The sequence below is a fragment of the Talpa europaea genome, assembly GCF_964194135.1.
Source record: "Talpa europaea genome assembly, chromosome: 5".
NCBI lineage: Eukaryota > Metazoa > Chordata > Mammalia > Eulipotyphla > Talpidae > Talpa > Talpa europaea.
Window position 1 is genome coordinate 113,718,547 of NC_140071.1, and position 24,057 is coordinate 113,742,603.

At 39.8% G+C, this 24,057-nt stretch overlaps 1 protein-coding gene across 4 annotated transcripts in view; it reads right to left on the minus strand.

Annotated features, from left to right (window-relative positions):
- Positions 1-525: 525 nt before the first annotated feature.
- The window catches only part of KIT (KIT proto-oncogene, receptor tyrosine kinase), a gene marked incomplete at both ends in the record, with an annotated part of 80,761 nt that continues 57,229 nt past the window's right edge, over positions 526-24,057 (minus strand). The window contains 14 exons of one of the 4 annotated variants that reach the window (XM_084233839.1): positions 526-654; positions 1,725-1,830; positions 2,151-2,250; positions 2,366-2,477; positions 5,738-5,860; positions 7,232-7,359; positions 8,083-8,171; positions 10,022-10,172; positions 11,466-11,576; positions 11,655-11,759; positions 12,063-12,189; positions 12,279-12,385; positions 13,508-13,689; positions 15,389-15,503. In XM_084233839.1, the coding sequence (XP_084089965.1) occupies positions 526-654; positions 1,725-1,830; positions 2,151-2,250; positions 2,366-2,477; positions 5,738-5,860; positions 7,232-7,359; positions 8,083-8,171; positions 10,022-10,172; positions 11,466-11,576; positions 11,655-11,759; positions 12,063-12,189; positions 12,279-12,385; positions 13,508-13,689; positions 15,389-15,503 (1,685 nt within the window). Of the gene's footprint in view, positions 655-1,724; positions 1,831-2,150; positions 2,251-2,365; positions 2,478-5,737; positions 5,861-7,231; positions 7,360-8,082; positions 8,175-10,021; positions 10,173-11,465; positions 11,577-11,654; positions 11,760-12,062; positions 12,190-12,278; positions 12,386-13,495; positions 13,690-15,388; positions 15,504-24,057 lie in introns of all 4 variants that reach the window. The other 3 variants (XM_084233838.1, XM_084233837.1, XM_084233836.1) reach the window with 3 other exon arrangements.

Consider the following 24,057-nt stretch of genomic DNA (forward strand, 5'->3'; position numbering starts at 1 on the left):
AGTACAAAGGCTCATGCATAGCAGCAAGTCTTCATGCTGGAGGAGCAATTTCTCATGACCTATGTCTTGTCCCCAGCATGAAATACTAAATTTCTGAAGCCCAGATAGTCATAGACTTCTGTCCATTGTTCTAATAATGTTCTATTTTCTACCTCATGGATGTTTGCTAAAGCCGAAGGTGACTACTGCCATGTATTCAAACTATCAACCACACTCTTTGAGCAGAAACTGGAGAAGACTTGGAAAGGATTCAGAGTGTCTAGCCCCTGCTTCTCCAAGTTAGGTTTTTTTCATTAAAGGTAGCCCCCTTTACTATTGGGAATATATGCATTTCGGACCTTTGCAATGGGGTGGCGCCAGATGACAAAAGTCATTGGTCACTAAAGTGTGCTCATAGGACAGGATTACTGGGGGCGTCCACTACCCTGGAGTAGGATGCAAGTCGAAGGAAAACAATAACCATCATAGAAAATGAAAGAGTGGGGATCATTCTTGATGGGAGACTCCCCAGACACTCGCTCCACTTCAGACATCTTCGTGCACGAGCAGAGGCTGGGTAGAAGATGCGCTGCTGCCCACAGAATTGATCCGCACGGAGTGGTCCACCACGGGGTGCTCTGGCTTGGGGCTGCAGTTCAGTAAGTTGGAGTAAGCCTGAGGAAAACAAGTTCATGGTCAATACACCCTTTCTCTACAGCAAATGGGGTGGCAAAGAACCCATTTACAGCTTCAGAATTGCAAATGACGGATGAGGACTCTTAAACAGGAGAGGTTTACAAGAACTTTGCAATCCCTAACCAAGTCATCTTGACAAAAGAATGTACAAATTTTGTTTTACCACTTGCTCCCCCTAGGGCCTGATTACCACCTAAGAAGTGACAGCAAATTAAAAATGTATTTTGCTGATGGAACCTATCTGGCAACAAATACTATCAAGCCTATTTTAAAGGCTTATAAGTCTCTCTAGCAACTAAAACCCAACCACTGATGCAATTTGTTTAGAAATTCTGGCTCTTCCAGGGTCTTCAGCTGAGAATCAAGCACCTGATGGAAAATGCTGCTCAATTTGAAATATGTGTTGACACCCAAAAGAGCAAGTTTTAACCCCAAGGTATCAGTAGTTTACTCTTGGAAAAGAAAGGATTATTCTAAGTATACAATCCAGGGTGGTAGGGATGGGGGTGGGGGAGCCTAGCAGTTAAAAAAAGTCTGAATCAAAGCAAGGATCACTAATTACTTAAAAGCAGGAAAGGAAATAATGGATATGAGTTTTGACTCCCCCGTCCCAATTCACAGGGAAGGAGCTCCCAACTTCAAACAACTTTTCATTCCACATGGCTGTGGGCATGACAGCTCTCTGCCATTTTCTGGCTATGCTTGTTTGAGCAGAAGGCTTATTTCACTGCAGTAACAAGCTGTCTTTTCTATGCTTTTATTCTAGTTCACCTCACCCCAACCCTCCCAAAGCTGAATGGCCTGACATGTACAAAGGAACATGACCAGCATTTGGGGTGGGAGAGGAAGCAGAGAAAATCCTTGTGGAAACTTCTATTTCCACACTTCTGCGTGCAAGCCCTCATGCCACATCCTTCTTTGATTCAGAACAGGGGGATTGGGTAGGAAGAAGAGGGAGAGGGTGGGTTGCATAATCCTCGCTGTCAGGGTCTGAGAGTAAGAGTTTCCACACCTGGAAACAAGAGAAGGGACAGGCTAAGTGTACTCACATGGTTAGTGCTGTCTGAAATCTGCTTCTCAATGAGCTGAACGATCTGCTTGAATGTTGGCCTCTTTAGGGGATCAGCATCCCAGCAAGTCTTCATTATGTCATACCTAGAAAACAAGCATTGTTTACTGCAACTCCTCGCTGCCTTTGACCTGTCCTCAGGTACAATGATTTCAAAGGCAATTCATGCTTTTTTCCCCATGGCAACTGAACATCTGAATAATGGGTGCACACAATTAAACACCGCTCTTACGAAATATTCTGTATTTCATGAAAATAAGCTACATAAATGACCAGGGTGTCATAAAAAGGAACCAAGTGACATTTCAAATGGTGCCAACAAAAACCCTCAACATCTGGGTTTCTATCTTTAAACTGAAAAATAAAAGGGGAAACATCCTGTGAAGGAAAATGGCTTGGCCCTTACATTTCAGCAGGTGCATGCTCAGGGCTCAGCATCCGGAAACCTTCCTTGATCATCTTATAGAACTTAGAATCGACTGGCATTCCAGGGTAGGGGCTGCTTCCTGAGGCACAAACAGTTTGCAAATCAGTGTTCATCATAAGCAAGCAGGGCATTGGCAAAACCTTTTAAGAAGATGCTGAATCTAGTCAAGGTGCCCTTTGCAAGGATCTTCTTACCTAAAGAGAACAGCTCCCACAGAAAAATCCCGTAGGACCAGACATCACTTTCAAATGTGTACACACAGTTAAAAATGCTTTCTGGTGCCATCCACTTCACAGGTAGCCGAGCCTACAGAGAAAGCAGACAGAGCCAGCTTAATAATTAAGAAGTTCAAAAAAGAAAAAGAAAAAAAACCCAGAACAGAACAAAAAATATTCCTACAGATGTTGCTCTGGCTGGAGGTGGGAGTGAGAACTTAACTGCTATCTGAAAAAGTAAAAATACCTTTTACCTATAGGACCTCAGGTGCCCCCACTGCCTCTGCCACATGGCTCACAAGTATACTGCTCCACGTTAAAGATGGGGACAGCGAGTCAGGACAGCATGGAGGTTCAGAGCACAGACATCACAGACAGACATGGGCTCTCATTCTGGCTCCACCATTGGTCTTTTTTGAGTAACAAAGAAATCTGTTCATTACCACTGAATACATTTTCTCCATTCCACTAAATAACAGAAACACGGCTTTCCACAATAAGATGACATTCACTACTCCAGTGCAGCCAGCCACGTGACTCGGTTTTGGTCGTTAAGTGCTACAGGGCAACTTTAGGAAAAGCTCCTGCAAACATAGCTGGCATGTGCCCTTAGCCTCCTTCCTTCTCGCCCTTTCTTCCCTCCTGCCTTCTGGATATGCCGGCACTCTATAGAGTATCTCAGATCATGAAGATGAGGGATGGTAAAAAAGAGCCAGGCAGAAAGATTTGGGCCCTAAGTACTTCATGGGACCTCTGGGCTGGCCTGGACCGCTACTCCCACACTTTTTACTTTTCTTCTGGGCTTTCTGTTATATGTAACCCAAACAATCCCTTCCAGTGCAATATGAGTAACATCCCTTACTAATGGCATTACTGTAATTAAACCTTGGGTTTCTGTTCGATAACACAAAGATAATAATTCAAGTCTCATGAGTTATTTGTAGGTTAAATGAGATAATGTGGGTAGAAAGTGTCTAATGCAGACTGCCTGATTAATACCTGAAAAATTGCACTCAAACAGTCTAGTGACTTGTGATGATTACGACTATTCCAAGGTGCTGAGTGGCACATTAGGGGCTGAAATTTAACAGCTGTACTTGTCATGCTGAATTCTTGTTGTTACAGTTGAACCAAACTTTCTGTGACTGTTCCTCCTAGAGACATTCTGGATTTCTGCTTCTTAATCGACCTTAAAAAGCTAAATCAATCCTTTCCTAATCCATTTAGGATTGAAAACTGGGAAGACAATTTTTCTTGTCTCAAAGTTATTTCAGTCAGTAGGAAAAAAAGCCTTCCAATATCTTTTCCCAGATTCTGTGCTAAAGATCCTTCCTATAAAGGTTTTCAATCTGAGATGTATGGGTGTGCTGAAATTCAAGGACCTGTGAACTTAGGAGGAAAAAATAAATTATTGCTTTTGCTAACTTTCAAATGAAATTGAGCATTTCCTTAATCCAGGAATGAAGGTGACAAAAGCTCAGGAACAGTAACTTGAGGTTGTCACCAACAGTAACCACAGCTCTATCATGTTACGGTTTACATTCATCACCACTTTGACATTAAGTCGCTCTGAGACACACAATTAGACTATGTCACCTGTGTAACCAAGCAGCACATGTATGGACATATCACAAATTTATTTCTTAATATTTTTATATCTCCCTTTAATTTATTGATAATTGTATGCATTTTATTTTATACATTTAAAGCAGTGTTCTCAAAGAGATCTGTGGGCTTCACCAGATTATGAAAGGGACTGTGGCAACAAACGACTAAAAACCTCAGAAATGCATGAACTTTCAGAGTATTCAATACAGCAAAGAAATTTCATGTGACTACAATATATGTTTAGGAGAAGTAACATGTTGCCTATTCTTGTTTTTAACCCATTCTATAAATTCTCCATCACCAGCAGCCTCCTATAAGTGCTCTCTGTAAAGTCAGCAGAAAGGACTTGAGCTGGAGTCCACAATCTGGAAGACTGATGGTGCCTAACTCACCCTTGTCCACTCCAACTAGGTCACTAACTCGACAGCAAGTTATTAAGAACCTGCAGCATAAGACAGCTATAAAGAATGGTCAGAATACTTACAATGCCATGTAAGTATTCACTGCAAGGTGCCAGACACTGCTTTAATGACTTCACACATTAATTCACTTAATCCTCACAACAACTTTACAAAGCAGCTGATAGTAGTATTCCCAAGAGGAGAAAAACCAAGGTTCAGAGGTTAGGTGATCTTGTCAAATATTACACAGCCACTAAATGATGAAGCCAGATTCAATCTCAGCAAGGTTAAGCCCAGAAGCCATGACCTCTTCCTCTTGCCCTTAATAACCAGGAAGAGACACCTATAAAGAACCACCTTTCATTCTTCCTTGAGTAGTACATTGAGATGGAGAGTATTAGATTTGAGTAATACTCCTCATCATGAAATTAAGCTTCAGAAGAGATTTAATAAAAATGCACTTTTTGATCAAGAGGTAAACCCAACAATATTTCCACAAAACCAAAGTCAAGTACAGTTTACTCATAAATGCCATAATGATGGAGAAAACATTCCATTATCCATAGGAGACACAAACTGCCATCTCCAGGAGCATATCTGAAATGTTGAAATGAACCCATGGAAATAGATATTGGAGAATTTATATATAGGACTCTGGCTTCCCTTACTAATGGAATCCTGCTTGAAAATCATGGGCTCTGGTTTCACCTCTGCTGACCTATGTCATAGGTCACAGTGAGAAAAGGCACTAAAATTTACTGTTGCCTCAGTGTCTGCAACTTTTGCATTCCAATGTCAAAGGTTGGTTTTGATGATACAATGAAAATTGGTAATGCAATAAAGCACTTTGAAATAAAATCACTGTGTTGTTAGAAACCAGTTATTGTTTATGAACCTATTTAATAAGCTCTATCGATTATAAGATCCAGCATTCCAGATACCTAATTCTGAACATTATCTTAGATTTTCATCTTTTTCACAGAGCATGTCAATCGCACAATAAAATTCTCCTGTGGTGACCTTCAGGACCACATTTGTTTCACTTGAGCAAAATCAAGTTCATTGCTATTCTCAGGCTATAATGAAAATTAAGGCTATTTCTGTTTCCTTCACATGCCCCATAATTACACAATTAGAATTAGGAATTCTATTATCGGAATGTTAGTTGTAGTAATGTTCAGCATACCATGCAAATTTGGCTGAAGTACACTTAATTTGACTGCTAAAATGCATGAGCTCCCAAAGGTAGGATTTGCATTATAAAAATCATTAAAATAAAATTTCTATAAAAACTTGAAACTAAAACCCTTTGCTGGACTGTCAAACAGAGTGTACTACTCACATTTCCTTTGACCACGTAATTAGAATCATTCTTGATGTCTCTGGCTAGACCAAAATCACAAATTTTTGTGATTCGCCCATGAGTAAGGAGGATGTTTCTGGCAGCCAAGTCTCTGTGAATACACTTTTAGGGAAGAGGGGGAGGGGAAGAAAAGAAAATCATTTATATTTATTTTATATATTCTAAAGAGTGGAAGCTATGTTTAGCACTAGAGTGCTGCTTATGTTATAAAAATCCAAAACTTCTTCTTTACATTTAAACTATTTGGTGCACTAAAAATAAATATTTAAATTATGCCTTGAATGATATTCAAAATTTGTGTTTCATATATCCTTAGGACTTTAATTACTATAATCACTTTCAAAACCAACTTGAGTAAATGCTTTTTTCTCTTCTCAGGACTTCTTTCCTTTATAGGGAAATACATTATAACAGTTGTATCATATTTTTTAAACTGAAGCTTATTTTGCATGCTTCTCTTTGAAAGTTCTTTTATTACGTTTCCAAAATGTCTTTGCAACTTCAACTTGACATCTCCCAAAGACAGAGGGAAGAAGCTCTTTATTTCAGACACGCTCTATCCTCCTTAAGTTTGTAATTATTTGGAAATGTCACCAATGACACTTAAGGATAGGATCTGTAACTCATTCTAGTATCTTTTTCTAAGATTTATTTATTTATGCACAGAAGAACTGGGGTGTAGCCTGGAGGAACAGGGAGGGGTGTGTGTGTGTGAGAGGATTCACCAGAGACAGAGTGGGGAGCAGAACAAGCAGAACTAATGAAATACACTGCTAAGGGAAGCAGCCGGAGAGATAGGAGAGGTCTGCTGTGCCATATGTGTGTTAGCTCCCTGGTCAGGGTTCAAATTCAGGCCTCGGTGGTGATAGCTCTGAGACTTAACCCCTAGGCCATGAGGGATAGCCCCCCTCATTCTATTCTATAGTTCCTTTTCCTAGGGAATTCCTCTCACCTTCCAGAGACCATGCTCCTTGTTCTGGTAACATGATTCTCTTCCCATCTCCATCTTTCTCCAAAATGTTTACTATTCTTGTTGATGCCTTATTCTCCCAAACTTCATAAATCATACATACAGTATTTGGGGTCTAACTTCAATGAGACCCAAGCATATGCTTCACCAAGCATTGCAACTACTTGAGCTCTCTCCTCCTTTTGCTGATAGATAAAATTATTCTCTATTTTTTAAAGAGAAGCTCCTATATCCTAAAAAGCTAAATGTTTGAAATGAATTCATGGCCTATAAAAAAAAATTCATAGAAAGCTCATTTAGACAGGCTTACACTTTAAAGAAGTTTATAAATGAGAATAGAAATTCCAAAGAGACAGCAGTTGGAACATGAAGAAACTAAATTCCCTTTGCTTTTGGTTACCATACTTCAAAATGATACCCTGCATTCTAACCATGGCTCTAAAATGCTCCATTTTTATTTATTTTTAAAGAAACAGTCTTTATAGAAAATCACCCCCACTTACATTCTTTGAGGCGAGGAATGCCATGCCTTTTGCCACCTGGTAAGAAAAACTCAGCAAGTCTTCCAGGTCCAGGGCCAACTCATCATCTTCCATGATGGCAGGAGTCACATCTCTTTCTACATATGAGCCTGGAAGAAGGAGGATTTTCTTAGCAATTAAAAACTTAAAGGCGAGGAAAAGAAAAAAAACAACAAAAAAACAATGACAACAACAATAATACCAAAGACTAGCAATGAATGAGTTGTTGTGAACTGGAAGGCAAATCACTTCCCCAAAATTGAGGACAGATAGGTGTTGAATCTCAATATTCAAAATCTTGGATTAGGGTACAAAATCTTTAGGAGAGAAGGTGGATCAAGACAAAAAAAATCTCAGGCCTCTCCGGTGGCGCAGTCTGCAGCCTCTTCAGCATGGGTTTGATTCCCAGCCAGCCAGAGAGATACCCACATGGCATGGCAGACCTCTCCTATCGTGCCCACAGAGCCTCTCAGCAGTGCTTTTGGTCCATCTGCCTGTTCTGCTCCCCGCTCTGTCTCTGGTGAATCCTTTCACCCTCCCACGCCTCTGTTCTGTACCCCAGCTCTTGTATAAAAATAAATCTTTTTTAAAAATCTTATTTTTTTAAATGTAAGGTATATATTTGATATGCATATATTTTCATATTTGCAGTAAGATGTTTGGATTCAGCCACACATATTCTGGCCTCAAATAATCATTTGCACCCTTTAATTGCCACTGGCACTGGCCCCTACTAAAAGGATAAGGAGTTACTCCAGAGATGGTGTCATATTCCACAGAAGTATGAGATATCCTCTGTAAAGGAAGTTTTTTATTGCTTGCCAGATACCCACCTACTCTTGCAGATCTTCTTTGGTCTGCCTTGGTTGGTACAACATAAGAAACTCCGGGTTTCATGTCCATGTATTCATTAGTACTGTCACTGCTGGGAGAGGTGAAACCATGATTGAACAAAATGGGATATGGGGGGAGAAATAGGGGCAGGCTCTAGCTACCCACTCCCAATAGGCTGATTTTATCTGAAAAAAATTGCTGCCAACTATGGATGAGAAAATCTTGTTCAATATGCTTTGAGTTTTTAATAGTCAACATTAGAATTCAATCCCTGGGAATTAGATGGCCTTTTTTTTTGTGTTTAGTCAGAGATGGGAGTCAGGTTAAATTTTATCATCTTTTGACACCAGGGATTTAATCGGAAATCAAAGAGGCAAAAACATTATCCCATGTTACTTCAAACCCTCTAAATTAGCCCCAAGAGACAAGATGAAAGAGACAAGGAAGACTCAAAGAACAAGATCTTCGTAGAGGTGCTATGGGGGAAGGCAGAGATCTTTTAACATATAGTGACTGATGGAAGAAAGATTAAAAAAAAAATCAAGTTTGGTTCAGATAAACACCAATAATTTGGATGATTTTCTGAACCATCTGGACCTCTTGAATCTGCAACATTTGGCTGGAGTGTCTTCAAGATTTCTAGTACTTCCTGCTTCTGATTAGCATAGAAACACCATGACAACAATCTCCTTCAGAGTATGCTGGTGGTTCCAATCCCATATGGGATCCCAAAGCACAAAGCATACCACACAGGATTGAACAACTCAGGCCATTATTTCAGAAAATTAAAACTATATATGGGGCCAAGATTTCGGAGGGGGAGAAAACAACAACAAAATGATGCATTTATTTATATAAAGAGCATATGAGCTGGAGAAACTAATGAAAGGTAGTGGTTTATACTGTATTTTACTACCACTAGACACTACTCAAATTCATAAGATTAAAACATAAATTAAGAAGTTTCACCTGAGATTTAAAACTTTAGCTAGAGCTACAGAAAAGGACTTTAAGATATAATTTCCCATCAATAATATTTAGTGAGTTTTCCTGGAGGGCCTGGAGCTAAGTTTGGGAGGCACAGTCTTGCCAAAGAATAAACAGAGGAGAAATCCACCACACAGTTGTAGAAGTATAAAGTATAAAGAATTGGGCCTGATGAGTATGCTTTCTGTTGGGTTGGATGAATCTAGAAAATCTTAAGTGGTAGATCCGAGCAACATCAGGAAAGAACAGGTAAGCATGGCAGAGGAAAAAAAAAATCTATTGTGGTTGTAAACTTGACTAATACATTTTAAAGGAACGTGAAGCTCTTTAAGCATCATTGAAATTCAGAATACCAGTGATCAAAGAGATGAAAAGTCACCGATATTTTTTTAATGTACTAGAGAGTAATTGTGACTTTTTATAACATGATGAGTTATCTGAAAAAAGGCAAGGAAGAGAAATAATTCAGAGGTAGATCGTGAGAAACCTATGTGCAGAGAAATGTTCAGAGCTCTTTGCCACTCTGTTCAAGGTTTTAAAGGAATTTCCAGTGACAGCTTGACAGGATTTCCTATTTTCTCTAATAAACAGTGTCTCACTGTAAAGATGCATATAGTACTGAGCTCAACAGTGTAAGTGCAATAACATGCAAGAACAGAGGCATGACAAAAGAAACACGTACGGAATTTGTTCAACTGAATAGAACTAAAGCCCAGAAAAATACTCAAGGTGGAATTAGAAAAAAACATCAAAAATCTTAAGTTTAATTGAATCCTTAAAAACACTATTTGAATCTAGAAACTGTTAATCACATTTAAATGATTTAATAATTCTGATTTTGTACCTCAGTGTACCCTGGTTCATTTTTTAAAGAATCAGCCTTGATTACAACCCCTTATGACCCCATGAACTGCCTGTCAACAGCTGACTATTTATGTAAATCAGTCTTACCACGAAGACTCCTTTGAATGCAGAAGGTTCTTATAAAGTGCTGCTTCTGTGTGATCTTCCTGCTTTGAGCAAATAAATGAATCACGTTTTCTTCTCAAAAAATTCAAAAGATCACCATAGCAACAATATTCTGTAATGACCAGGGTGGGCCCTATAAGCATATAAGAAAAGGTGAGAAAGAGGTGAGCTCCATAGATAATCCTGCCTCCTGGCAAATCCCTAAGGGTGAGCGTGGCCATTAACATTCTGGATAGAAGCCCACTTAGGATCAATGCAATTCTCTCTATTAACATGGCTCAGCAAAAAGCAGCTCAGTGCAGGACAACCAAACAAGCTGGCTCCCTTTACTTGCATTTCTAAGTGGTATTTATATTGGGGCCAGGCATGACTGCTGGTTTTACAGGAGAGTTGATGATTTCAATGCTATACTAACATGAAGCTTCACGAGGAGCTTTGATTTACTTCTGTTTACAGTGTGGTTTCACACCCTCTTCGTAACGTATTATGGAAATGGTGTAGAACACAAATCGAGACATGATAGAAGCACCAACCACACGGAACAGCCAGCTGAGACAGGACTGGAAAGGGGTGAAAACCTGAAATCACAGGGCATAACCTGCGCTCTGAGCACAACCAGTTGAAAATTTCATTGGTGTTATAACAAGCAACTGAAGTCAGAACCTGGACAGAAATTGCTCATGAACCATTCATGACATGGTGAAGCAACATTTAGGAGGGTGATTTTACAAAACTACATAAAGCTGTCCTCTGGCTTTCGATCTCTCTGAAATGTCGAGGAACAGATCATTTGATAACCTCTTCATCCCTCTGGATAAATATGCTTTCTGGAAACAGCATGAAGTCCATGATGGGAGGAGTGACTAATGTTTCAGATCTGCAAGTGTACATTTTAAGCAAGAGAAGAGTTTGCCTCATTTGTTGAATATTTGAGGACTGGTAGGCTTAGAAGCCTGTTTTTGATTATAGTATGAAGATGAAGAGTGACCCATCAGTGACTAAATATGATCCAGCAAAACTAGAAAAAGGGTAACTTTGTGGACAAGAGAAGATATTCCTGAGATATTCAAGAGGTCAACACTGTCAAAGAGACATGCTCTGTAAGTAACTAGCCTATGTTCTGGAGGTCCCACCTCATGATGCTAAAACCACATATATATTCGTAAGAACAACAGTTTTGTTTTGTTGTGGGGGGAGGTACTAGCAAGAGGTAACAATAAAAATCTTGCAAGGGATAAACAAGAGAGTTGATGATTTCAATGCTATACTAACATGAAGCTTCACGAGGAGCCTTTGATTTACTTTACCCCTCCTGGGTAAAAATCTTGCCAGGCATTTATAATGAAGCATTGTCAATGTTATATTAAAATGTCCCCCCCTTTGATAATCTGACAGATAATAAAAGGCAATGGGGTTGTGGCCTTACCTCCGACGGTGCATGCGCCCAGAAGATTCACGATATTCATATGGTTCCCAAGGTAACTCAAGACTTTGAGTTCAGACATGAGGGCTTCCCGTTCCGTTAAATGGGCACTTGCTAAAATCAGAAACATCATTTTAGAACAATGCAAGTCTGGCAAGCTGATGTGAGCGCGTGGGGGCTGCAGAAACTTACGCTTGAGCATCTTCACGGCGACAGTCATGGCAGCATCTGACTTTATGAGGCCATAAGCAGTGGCTTCAACAACTTTTCCGAAGGCGCCAGCACCCAAGGTTTTCCCTGCAGAGAGGAAGACCACAATCAGCGAAATGGTGGTGGTGGGACCGAAGGTCCATTTGTGTAATTGCAAAAGTCAACAAAGGTATTAAAGACAAATGCCTAGATACGTTTCCCTTAAGTCTTTCTATCGAATGCCAAAAAATAACTTAAATGCCAAATCTATCAATGATGGTGAGATTTCACAGAAAACACTTATTTTTTCAGGTGGAAAAAAAAAAAAACAGAGGAAGCTTTTAGGGTTGCCAAAGCCATTATTATGCATAGACAAAAAGGTTATACGGAAAGCCCCTGTTTCATACTGACCAAAACTCAGTCTGTTTCTGGGAAACTCCCATTTGTGATCATAAGGAAGCTGCATTGGGTCTATGTAAACATAGTTGTTTCCATTTATCTCCTCAACAACCTTCCACTGTACTTCATACATGGGTTTCTGGGGAGGGGAGGAAAATAGATCACCTTTTAATGATTAATGTTTCAGTCACTACAGCACTCGAGGCAGAAAACAAATAAATGGTTTACCTGTAAATATTTGTAGGTAAGAATCATCACTATGATGCACATCATACCAGCTGCAATCACAAAACCAATCAGCAAAGGTGTGAACAGGGTGTGGGGCTGGAGTTGTTCTAAAATGAAAGAGGAACGTAGAAGCACATTATTGCCAGGGTTGGCTCTTCAACACACTCACCCAAGTCCAGGTCCACCCACCTCCCATCTTGCAGCCCACGGCAGGATTTAAAGTCATGTAAGTGGCATCTCAGCTCCTTTATTACCTTACTTTTGCCATTCAAAGGAATCTTTTAAAATAATAACTTTTAGCCAGATTAGTATGGAAGTGAAGTTGAGATTTCGATAGTATCAGAATAACTTTATTCTGTGTGTCAATGAGGAGAAGCATGTAAATGACGTTTGCCCTTTCATCAAATTCCTGCCTTAGATACCCCTAAGAAGTTTCCTTCATGTGTATTTGTATATTCTTCTTTATACTTTCCTGTATTTTCTAAAGGTTCTACTGTGAGCATGAAAGCATTTTTTTAAGGCATTCTTTTCATTGCCCTGTCTGAAAAAGCACCTCTGATGATGAACAATGTAAGATTCTTCCTCTCATTACTCACAAACTGAAAATACACCACTTTTTGGCACTCATCTTTGCCAATTCAAAAAAACAAAAACTGAGTTCTATGAATGTGGGTGCCTGGTTTCTTTGTCTTCCAACTTCATAGTAATTCATCAATTCATACACAAGTTTCACTGAACTTATGTTAGGAGGGCTAGTCACTCAGGAATCAAAATTTAAAGGTGCTAAAGAAATAGCTCACTAACATGACTTCACAAAAGACAGTGGTACCTTTCTGACAGTGTCTGCCAATGTGCTAATAGAGTTCTAATAACTAAAATTTTTTAATTGAATTTAGATTTTTTAAAATCTTCTTAATTTGGTTTGCATATAAGGTAAGCATATTCCACTGGTGGCTTTCTCTATTCCTTTTTCAGGGAAGTAATTAGAATTACAACATACAAACACACAAAATAAATACAGCACATGGTTAAAATTACTGCGTAAAGTTTATTCACAAACTGGTACAGAATGATACTTAGTGAATTTGAGGACAGTACGATGCAATGCAGGTATTACCAGAAATGGCATGGCCAGTGATGGAATGGGCTTAAAGTCATGATTGATATGGTAGGCAGAGACTAAACATCCCCTTAAATTGGATTAAAAAGAAATATACCTTTGTTGTTACCTTTAAATGCAAAGTTAAAAAAGGCGGAACTCTCGCCCACATCATTGTGAGCCCTACATTCGACTGTGCCGTTGTGCTTGAAGGCACTATCACTGATGGAACTTTGAACCACTAGCTTTCCAAATTGTGACACTGACGAGTTTTGTATATGCACATCCACTTGCCCAACAGGAACAGAACATCTAGGGGGAAGAAAACAACAACCCAGACTTACTTGAGGAAAATAAACAAATGAAATACCTTGGATTTAACATCCCTTAAACAGTAAGTCAGAGTTTCATAATCAGAAATATCCTTTTACAACTGAGAGTCTGGCGAGGAATGAAAATTTCTATGGCAGAGGGAGGCTGAAAAGCATGATGGAAGAGAAGACATATGGAAAGGTGGTTTGGAGTGAGATGTGGGTTTGAATCCCAACTCAAACTCCTGTTCTATTGGTTTCTGACAAGTCGAAGTCTGCAGGACTTGAGTCTTACAGCTGTGAAATTGGAACGGAATACTCGTCTGGCAATACTTATCTTGGAGGATTATTGAAAGGATTAGAACTGAATTAAATAAGATGGCTGGCACATATCCCGACAATGAGTAGACCCTTGTAAATAAACCAATTATAAAAGGCTGTATAAAGGGCTGAAAAGGAAGAGCGTGTAAGAGAAAAGCATTAAAGCCTACAAGGATGGGGACAGGCAATTGTCAGAACCCTAGAAGTAGTGAGTCCCTGTGGCTTCAGGTTCTGTGGAAGGATATACAGGTTGCAACACATGGTCGTACCAACCGGTGGCAAAAGTCATCAGGAGTCAGGCCCAGTGACTATTTCAAATGCTCCCTTCTCCTTCACCTCATGCCTAGTGGTTTCCTAGGCACTGCTTTATTTTTTTCTCCTTAGTGCTAACACCTGCCTAAAGTGGTTGGTTGGTTTGTGCTCTGTCCCCACCCATCGGAGCAGGAACTCTCCACATGAGGACTGGGGGTGCTCTGCTCGCTAGACCAGTGTCAGTGTACACTGGTGGCTCTGTAAATATTTGCTGAATGAATAGCTGTAACTACTGGGGTTGCTTCCACTATGCATACACTTTCGAGGGGTCTTGAACCCTTCCTATTATTCCCCAAAGAAAACATTCCAAAATTGAGCTGAAAACCGCAATCCCATGTAACCTCTTCCAACTTGTTGTGATAAAAAGGTCTATTCTGTGAAAAATAAAATTTCTATTATTATCCTGACTATTCAATTGTGATGTACACTGGGCTTTTAAAGCCAGAGCATAAAATAGCATTTGATGGATAACAATAGCGACGCTGACCCCATTTTCATCTTCAGGTAATGCAGAAGGACAATTTAAGGCTTAAGTGAGGATTGTGAGGGAGAGGAAAGCAAGGTGCCAGATGTGTTCCTTTCAGGGGTTGGGCACTAATCAGCAAGCAAACCTTTTTAAAACATGCAGCTTACAAGCACCATATGTATGTTGTAATTGCATGATCATTACTTTTTGGTAACTTGGCAATTAACTTCTGAGGTAATTTTTTCATGGTAACTACTGCCACATTTCCCACACACATTACCTCCTGTGTATAGAATAGAAATCTAATTATTCTGTCCTGGAAAATTGCTTTATCTACCTGCAGGCTAGAAATTGCCATGACAAATCCTAAAAGATAACCACCAAAATAGAGAAGTCATTCAGTGATCATTTTTCAGCAAACAAAATTAATGTCTACCACAGAAAAGGCAGCAATTATGTCCTCTAAAAAATGACGTGGATAGAAAAAATATTAACCAAAACAAAGCTTTTTTAAAAGAAATCTGAAAACACAGTTGACATGCAACTGAATTGCAGTCCTCCCCTGTTGCATTTTGAGTAGCACACAAAATAATGGTCTCACCTCTGCTCAGTTCCTGGACAAAAATACCAATCTATTGTGGGCTCAGGGAATCCTTCTGCCACACACTGGAGCATGCCATTCACGAGCCTGTCACGAGTCAGAATTACTGGTTTTGCTGCAGGAGAAGAGAAGAGGCCATATGTCAGACTGCTGAGCAACCTCACCATGATCCACTCCTCTTCAAACCCTTAGAACTTTCCTGAGGTTGACGAGGACCCTGAGGGAACATGTTCAAAGTGGAGAATCTGAACCCAGGGATGAAGGGAAGATTAAAGGCACATGTGAAGGTCAAAGGCTTCGGTAGTTAGACCTGCCAGACCCCACATGGACCATGCGCCTGGCAGAAGTAGGGTCTCTGAGACCTCCCTCCAGGGATGGCCGAGGTGGAGCTTCCACCTGGTGAGTCTTCTGTTCCCAGGGATCAGGGATCTGTAAAGGCTGTTTGCAATCAAGACTTTAGGAGACCAAACTGTTTAGGGATTTCTGACCCAGGATTTCATATTACCAGAACTTAGGAATTTCAAGTTACTGTGAAGACTGAAATATATAAAAGTAGGAGTTACAGAAAAAGAGAACTCTTACTCTCAGGAATTTTCTCTTTTTTTTTGGGGGGGGGGTAGGACAAAGAAGTGATACAGATAAAAGGCTGAATCATCCAATTTACAGAGAAGCCAAAACATAAGAGTAAAATACAACAAAGGATTAACTCCAAATTTGTATTTCAAATGTAAAATATGAACAGAAAATTAGAAGGGAAAACCAGCCCAAGAGGTTTATGCATATATGTGTGTGTATATACATATACATACATACACACACACACACACACATACATAAACCCGAGTATAATCACTGAACAATTAATTGTATTATCAGGAATGGCTCTAAATTATCATTTCTGTGTAACTACAACAGTCAACTAATATTCAATCAGGGGTGACCCAAAGCATTGCAAATTCTTGAGATTGTCTCTAAGTCAAAGGAAGATGAGTTTCTGAGTTCAGGTGCAATTGGTAACATATTTGAAGGAGTCTAGCCCTTTGAGAATGAAGAAGGCGAGCTGCTGATGACTGGGATGGTGAGGTGCTCGCTCTGTGTTGCTGGTACAGTATGGAGAGTGCCAAGCCTGAGCACAGACCACAGGAGGCCCTAAATGGGAATGCTCCAACAGTCATGGGCTCTCTGCCCTCCACATGAAGCCTCCTCGTGTAAAATGGGATAGTAACAGTACTCATTTCATTACAGTGTTGTGACAAAGAAATGAGATGGAGCACACAAAAAACCAAGAAAACCCATAGAAACAAAGCAGTAAACTTATTAATGATTATTAATGACTCAGTTTTTCTTTTGTAATCAGAATACCCATGCTCCTTGGTTAATCCAATTTGTTAGTAGATTAAAGTTCATTATATTTGCTGTTCTAAATATGCTCTTTGATGATCTAAAAATTGCTCCTTTAAGATGGTGTGATAATGTGTGTTAACCCGATGCATCAGGAATTTGACATTAATTATGTTGCCATTGATAGGAAAAACATATGTGGTGAGAAGGAAAGACTGACAGATCGGAGGCTTGGGAAGCTTATTTCCTCGAAGGAAGGTAACAGTGATAAATGACATCTTTGTGGAACAATCCCCCAGCACCTCATCTCCTTGCAGACAAAAAGGCCTGGCAGGGATCAGTGTCCGCATGCATGGCACACCCACCTGTCACTCAACCTGGCCCTGCTGATGGACAGTCTATTTGGCTAATACACACAAAAGAGTGACACTCTAAAGCAATCTCAAGGTAGGGGCATCCTTGAGAGTTTGGATCTAATGCCAGCTTTTACAAATAGAGCAAGAAGACGAGCCATCATCTTGCAAAGGCATCCATCTGGCAAGTTTCATTTAATTATCATGGGCAACTGTGTAATCAGGCTGAAAAGTAGGGCATAACACAAAAAACAGTGGAACTTCAGGAGAATGAGATTTGCAGGAGACCACAGGCACCAGAAGGGGGGTCTCTCTGGACTCAATCCAAGTGTCACCTCTTTTTCCAACTATCCTCAGTTCTGCAAAGCCAAGGTCTCTTTCCTCACTATTCCTGCAACAATTAAAGAGTACCTGATATTCTATGCCACATCCTGGTCTGCTTCCACCATCAGACTGTGTTTTCTCACGGCAGGAGCCTCATCCCACTGAGTGACCTGAATCCTAGCAGACACACAGTAAGAGCTGCTGAATCATGAAGTTCCCCAAAGGAACAAAAGATGTCGATTCCATAGCAATTCAGCCAGTCTCCAGAAAAGACCGAAGAGAACAGAAAATGCTGACTTTGTGTGCAGGGTGTGATTTCCAGTAGTTCTGCCATAGCGGACCTTGAGATAAGACATCCACACATACACCTGCCCATGCGAATTCTTCTTTTTTCATACTGAGATTAATGAGGAGGTGGAGGGTTTGCGTACATTGATGGCAAGGTTAACTGCATAGGACTCAAAGGAATCAAGGCCACAAGACAGACCTCTTCCCATCAAAATTCCTTTTGTCATTTGTCCTTCTGAATGTCACATGATGGATATTGAGTGGACTTTCCATAGGAAAAAAGGGGGGTGGGGACTGAAAGGATACCTTAAGAGGTTAACAATGGTTATTTCTAGGTAGTAGGGTTATGGATAGTTTCTATTTTTATTCTCTTATTTAGGTTCTAAATTTTTTAACAATGAACCTGTTAGCTAATAATGAATCTAATAAAACATTTTTTAATTATAAAAATTGGAACTGCTCAAAATTACATAATCAGTTATACTCAGCTTTGGTTATAAGTGCTCTAGGATCCAAGCCTTCCAGCCTGACACCTGGGCACAGTTATACAATGGCCAGGGCTGGCAAGTGGAGCAGTCTGTCTGGCCTACTTGTTCCTGTGTGCCCGTTAATTAGGCAGATTTTTAAAGCTACTATCCTAGGCGGGTGGTAACCTCAGGGTAGCTGAGTAGCTTTCGTCCTCTTGGGCCTTAGAGGTTGGCCAACCAAGCTCAGAGAGTCCTCAAACTCCAATGTACATTCAAAGGACTGACAGGAAGTTAAAATGCAGATTCCTGGGTCTCACCCCAAGGGGGTCAGTAAATTGAGGATCTGACCTAGCATGTGCTTTTCAAGCATAACTTTAAGGAATACTTTAAGGTCAAAGGTGAGGCAAGGAAAGCACCTACGTCATGAAATTTAAGAAGGTACCCATCCCTCAGGGTCTTGCAAATACAGGCTGGCACCAAGAGCAAGCACCTCTGTCAATGCTGTGCCCCAGGCACCTGTCTTGCCTCATCCTAAACCCAGCCCTATCCCTAATGATGTAATGAGAGACATTTTGAAAAGGCAAAGTGCCATGAGTACAGTTTGGGCTGTACATGGCAAGTTGTGCTTTGGAAATGTTTAATGCATAAAGAATGAGCTAGGTATAAATCTGATTCCTAAAAATGAAAATCTGGGCTCATCTGCATTTTGTAAGTGCCTCAATGCACGGTGTAGGCATTAAATATACATTTTGCTTTAAAGATACACAACTCTCTGCCATTCTCCAGGCTAAATCTGAGCTGTGGTTTCTCAGATATTCTGCAGTCAACAGTATACTAGTGACACATTCCCTAATTCCTCCCAAGTTGGAGGTTTAGATAAGCCAAAGAGATGTATAAGTTATGTATTTCCTGGAGAGATTAAAAAACAGCCCTTTCCTTTTCAAAGTATCATGGACCTGAGCAACAACACTAATCAGCTTTTAGGCAGATATCAGAATGTTTGTAACTGCTGAGCATCTATTACCACTCACTCACTGATTTACCCCACAGATAAGCAATCTTAAAAAATATTCCTTTTCACCACCATCAGGTCCATATGGGAGAAAAGAACAAAATGAATTTTTAAGAGCACAGTACAGATAACAAGAGCTGGGGTGGGGGTGGAAGCAGATACACAAGTAACTGGTAGGGCAGCATATTCGAATACAGCTCTGCTCTACCAGCTCCTGCTACAACTACACATTTGCCCACACTCTATAGTCAGCAAAGAGCACAGACTTAAGTCTTCACAGAGTAAAAGATGAAATGAAGAGGGAGCATAAGGATGAGTTTATTTTTATGATTGTAGGTCTGCTGCTGTTTAATGGCGAGACAGGGATGCTTTGCAGCAATTTGTCACCATGCTGGGTTTGGGCCGGTAAATCTACATTCCCACCATAATATCCTAATGATAAAGGATAATGATAAAGGAACTTCAGTCAGTGCAAACAGGAGTATAAAAATAACTCAAGATAACTCTTGCTCATAAAATGAATATTACTGGAATACATAATCTGAAAATATATTTTGCATTCTTAAAGATAGAAACTGATGGCAGGCAGCTGGATATAAGCTTGTTTAACAAATGAAATCTAACTCCAACTACAGTCTCCTATGCCCAGATTATCTTTAACAGAGTGTCTATGATAGAAAAAGAAAATTCTCCTAATGAAGTAATGTCCTAAACTAGGGGCAAGCAAATGTTTACTGCAAAGGGTGAGATAGTAAATATTTGCAAGAGACATCAGGTCTCAGTTTTGCCATTATACCAGAAATGCAGCTACAGATATGTAAACAAATGTCTGTTCTGCTAAAACTTTAGTAATGGACACTGAAATTCAGTTTGCCAATTCCTATTCTAAACAGCCATCAAAAATATCACCCAACCCTGAGATTAAGTTTAAAACACTGATGAAACCATTTGAAGAGAGCCTCCCTCCACCAAATCATGGAGCTCAGTTGACACACACACCGCTGCTGTGTGACCCAGACGCAGGAAGGGAGAGGGAGGCTGTGCTCACACGCCATGGTATGGCTCCGCTGGCTGCCCAGGGAGCAGCATGTGAGAAAATGCTATTTTTCTACTCTGTAAAAGGAGTGAATTCATTTTGTCACATAATTCAGAAGTGGAGGAGAAGGGTTATTGACACAAAGCCCAGTGAAAAATTATGTACCTATTCTTGGATTAATTTAAATTTCCACTAAATTACAGATGACCCTGTATACATCTGTAAATGAAGGGGGTTAATTTGATGTAAAAACACAGGTGGCTCAACTGGAAAGGAAATTTCCACAGAGTAGAAGTTCTACTCATATAAATGTGATGATTCGTACTGTTTTTAGAAAAGTTATGTTCCATGTTCAGAGTCAATTCTTGGAGAAGTGTACATGTTACATACAAAATTCAACCTACTTCTCCTGCTTTTCTACCAGGAGCATGAAAAAATGACCAGACCATACCAATAAGGGCAACGAAGCATCCAACAAGTCAGAGAGGTTACCTTGTTCTCTAATAGGTTCAGCATTCAAACAAAATCCCCAAGTAAACCTCACACCACCAGACCAACCTCCTGAAGGGGCATGATAGCAACACTGAGGGGTGGGGTCAGGGTGGGAATGAGACTGTTTAGTTCTAAATTTTTTTCAGACTAAAAGAGAATCAAATTCAATCTTAAAAACAGATTGCCAAGATACCCTCATTTTCTTCCAATTTCATAAAACTGAGCTTAGAGAACAAATTTTAGAATGGCTTCCTATTAGAAAAGTGACTTCCAATTAAAAATAAATTAATTCTGACATATAAAGTTTAAAAAGAAAGTCTATAACAATGTTTGGATCCACAGAGATCCTCTTCCTAAGGAGAAGGAGATATTAAAGTGTCACATCAAAAACAACACTCATCACTCCCCAGCAACTCATTTCAAGTTCAGGAAAAGAAAATAAAAACAAAGTTCAGACACTGTCAGATGTCACGAATGAACACACATTACCTATAAAAAGACCTAGGTAAAAAGACTAGCAGCTATTTTTATGGAGATTAAGCACCACACTAAGATGATCTGAAAATAATTCTTCTTCTGGAACAGCTCTGAAAGCCAACGCAGTGCGGTGACATATGTTCAAGACGCAGCAGCGTGAAAGATAACAATAGCGATACCCTTACTGACTTCCAGCACGTAGGCAAGGCCCCTCACTTGAGATTAAACAAGATAATTACAAACTTGAAGCAATTATTTGATGAGTCTCTTTGAAAACCCAGTCACATCACTTCAGAGTCCCTGGTACTCCCTACTATTTCAAAATTGTATGAAATGGGTTAAAGAAATTATGAACTATCCATGCACTGAGACACCCAAATGATGTTGTAGAAGATGCTCACTATATATTTGTTGTTCAGCAACAAGAGACACATTTACAAAACAATAGAACCTCACTTTTGTTTAAAAAGTCTTAAAAATGGTCCAAAAAGTAGACAGTAAGGGATCTCTTTGCAAAAGCAACCTATAAAATTATCATTAATTTTATAAGGTACCATTAAAATTAGTTTGATTCTTTTATTTGCTCATTTATAGTTTCCAGCTTTCCTAGCCTGTTCTGTCATGATTTTATAAGAAAAATTGTTGTAATTTAAAAAACTTATATACTTATTTGCAAAATCAAGGTAGGTTCCAGTTACTATGGTAGCCATACAGCAAATGCGCAAAAGCAAGTAAATAAATCAGAAAGGAACACTAGCTTTATTTACAATTTTAAAATTCCAATAGTTTAATATAGGAGTACACATTAGGTTCAAAAACACACACACATCCCCCTAAAAGTCAAGGCTTTTAAACAAACTCAGTAGATAAGGGTGCTAGCAGTTAAGTTTTAAAACTTCTAACTTCCAACTTAAGTATGGTTTGGAAACCCAAATGTTTAAAAGATCTTATCTTTCAAAGTAGAAAAATATCTCCACCTTCCAAATAGGCAAAATTCTTATAACTTCATTTTCTTGCTTCATGAGGGTCATGAGAAGCATAGACACAAAGTCCCAAAAGAAGCAGTCCCTGTAGGCAGGCTGCTGTTATTATTTTATGGAAAAAGGCTCTGAGACCTCCAGCTGGGTGGGTGATCCAGATGGCTGGCTGACAGCCCATCCAAAGCCATCCACTGTGTGGCTATCCTGACAGGTCTACCCTCACCTTTGGCAAGTTGGGGACTGGCCTTGTGCTTTACTTACAGGGTGCTGTGCTCACAGAGGCCTCTCCTTAGAAGGAGGGTTTAGCGATCTGTAACTGAATTGATCTATGACCAAAGATACGTAAAAGGCAGCGCAGATTTTGCAAATGTGGTGAGAAGGAAACATTCTCATCAACAGGCTTCATTCTAGGCGATTTATTACTTTGACTGATTTTAATATACTGTATGATCTATAAATAATTGCTCACACCAGACAGGATGTTAATTATATGATGCAGTGATTTAGAAATAACTCATTATTTAGTACTTCCTTAAATTGTTTCAACCCCTGTTAACACTCTACCATAAACGGAGTGAAATTGGTGACTTTGGAGAGTTAATTTGGTGAGGTTCAGCAGGCATCTGGAGAGCCCTTCTAGTTTAAAAATGTTGTGTTCATTCCATGTAAACCCAGTAATGCAGGTGAACCCTTGGGTTCTACACTCTACTTGCCCTGCCTGCCTTCTGTTACCACCACCTGAGTGCCACGGTCCCCTCACTCGACTGTAGGTTTGTCATTGAAGGGTAACCTTTAAGATTAGAGAGATCTATTTATGACCCTAGGTATCATCTGCCACCAATTTTATTTTGTTTAAGATTTATTTATTTATTTATACATACAAGAACTGGGGTGTAGGCCAGACGTGGGTTGGAGGGGTAAGAGGATTCACCAGAGATTGAGTGGGGAGCAGAACAGGCAGATGTACTGAAATATGCTGCTAAGGGGAACAGTGGGTGAGACAGAGAGGTCTGCTGTGCCATGTGGGTTGCTCCCTGGCTGGCAGGTGATGGAACTCGTGCTGCAGTGGCTGGCGATAACTTGATAACGCTGGCTTTAACCCCTGCGCCACCAGGGAGGCCATGCCACCAATTTTAAATCCATAATACTGATCTGGAAATACTATCAGATAACATTTTAAAGTGTCATTTAAAGGCTATTAGCAAAACAAAACCACAATGTCATCCATACCTATTAGGATGTCTTTGTCAAAAAGACAAAAAAATAACTAATGCTGGTGAGGAGGTGGAGAAAAGGGAAGCCCCGGCACTGTTGGTGGAATGCAGACTGGAGCACCCTATGGTAAACAGTATGGAGCTTCTGTTCAAGAAATTAAAAATAGCACTTCCATATGATCCAGCAATTCCACTTCTGGGTATAGATCCAAAGGAAATAAAACCATTTCTTTTTTTAAATTATGTATATTGAGGTAACCTTGGTTTACAACACTGTGTTTTGGGGGTATAGGTGTACATCTCCACAAATGTTTATCACACCACGACCACCACCAAAGCCCCAATATCCCTCCATTATAGTCCCTCCTTGCTTTGCTCTACGCTCCCGGATGGTAGCATCAGCTGTGCAGTCAGATCAAGGGTTTATTTTGTTTCATTTTGCATTTGTCTGTGAAAACAGTATCTTGAAGAGATATCTATACCACAGTGTTCACAGCAACAACACTCAACCTAAAGATGCTTATCAATGAATAAGTGGATCAAAACAATGTGGTACACACACACACACACACACACACACGAGCACACGCGCACACACACACAAATAGGAATACTATTTATCCTTCAAAAAGGAAATCCTGTCATTTGCAACAATGTGAATGAAACTTAAGGGTATTATGCTAAA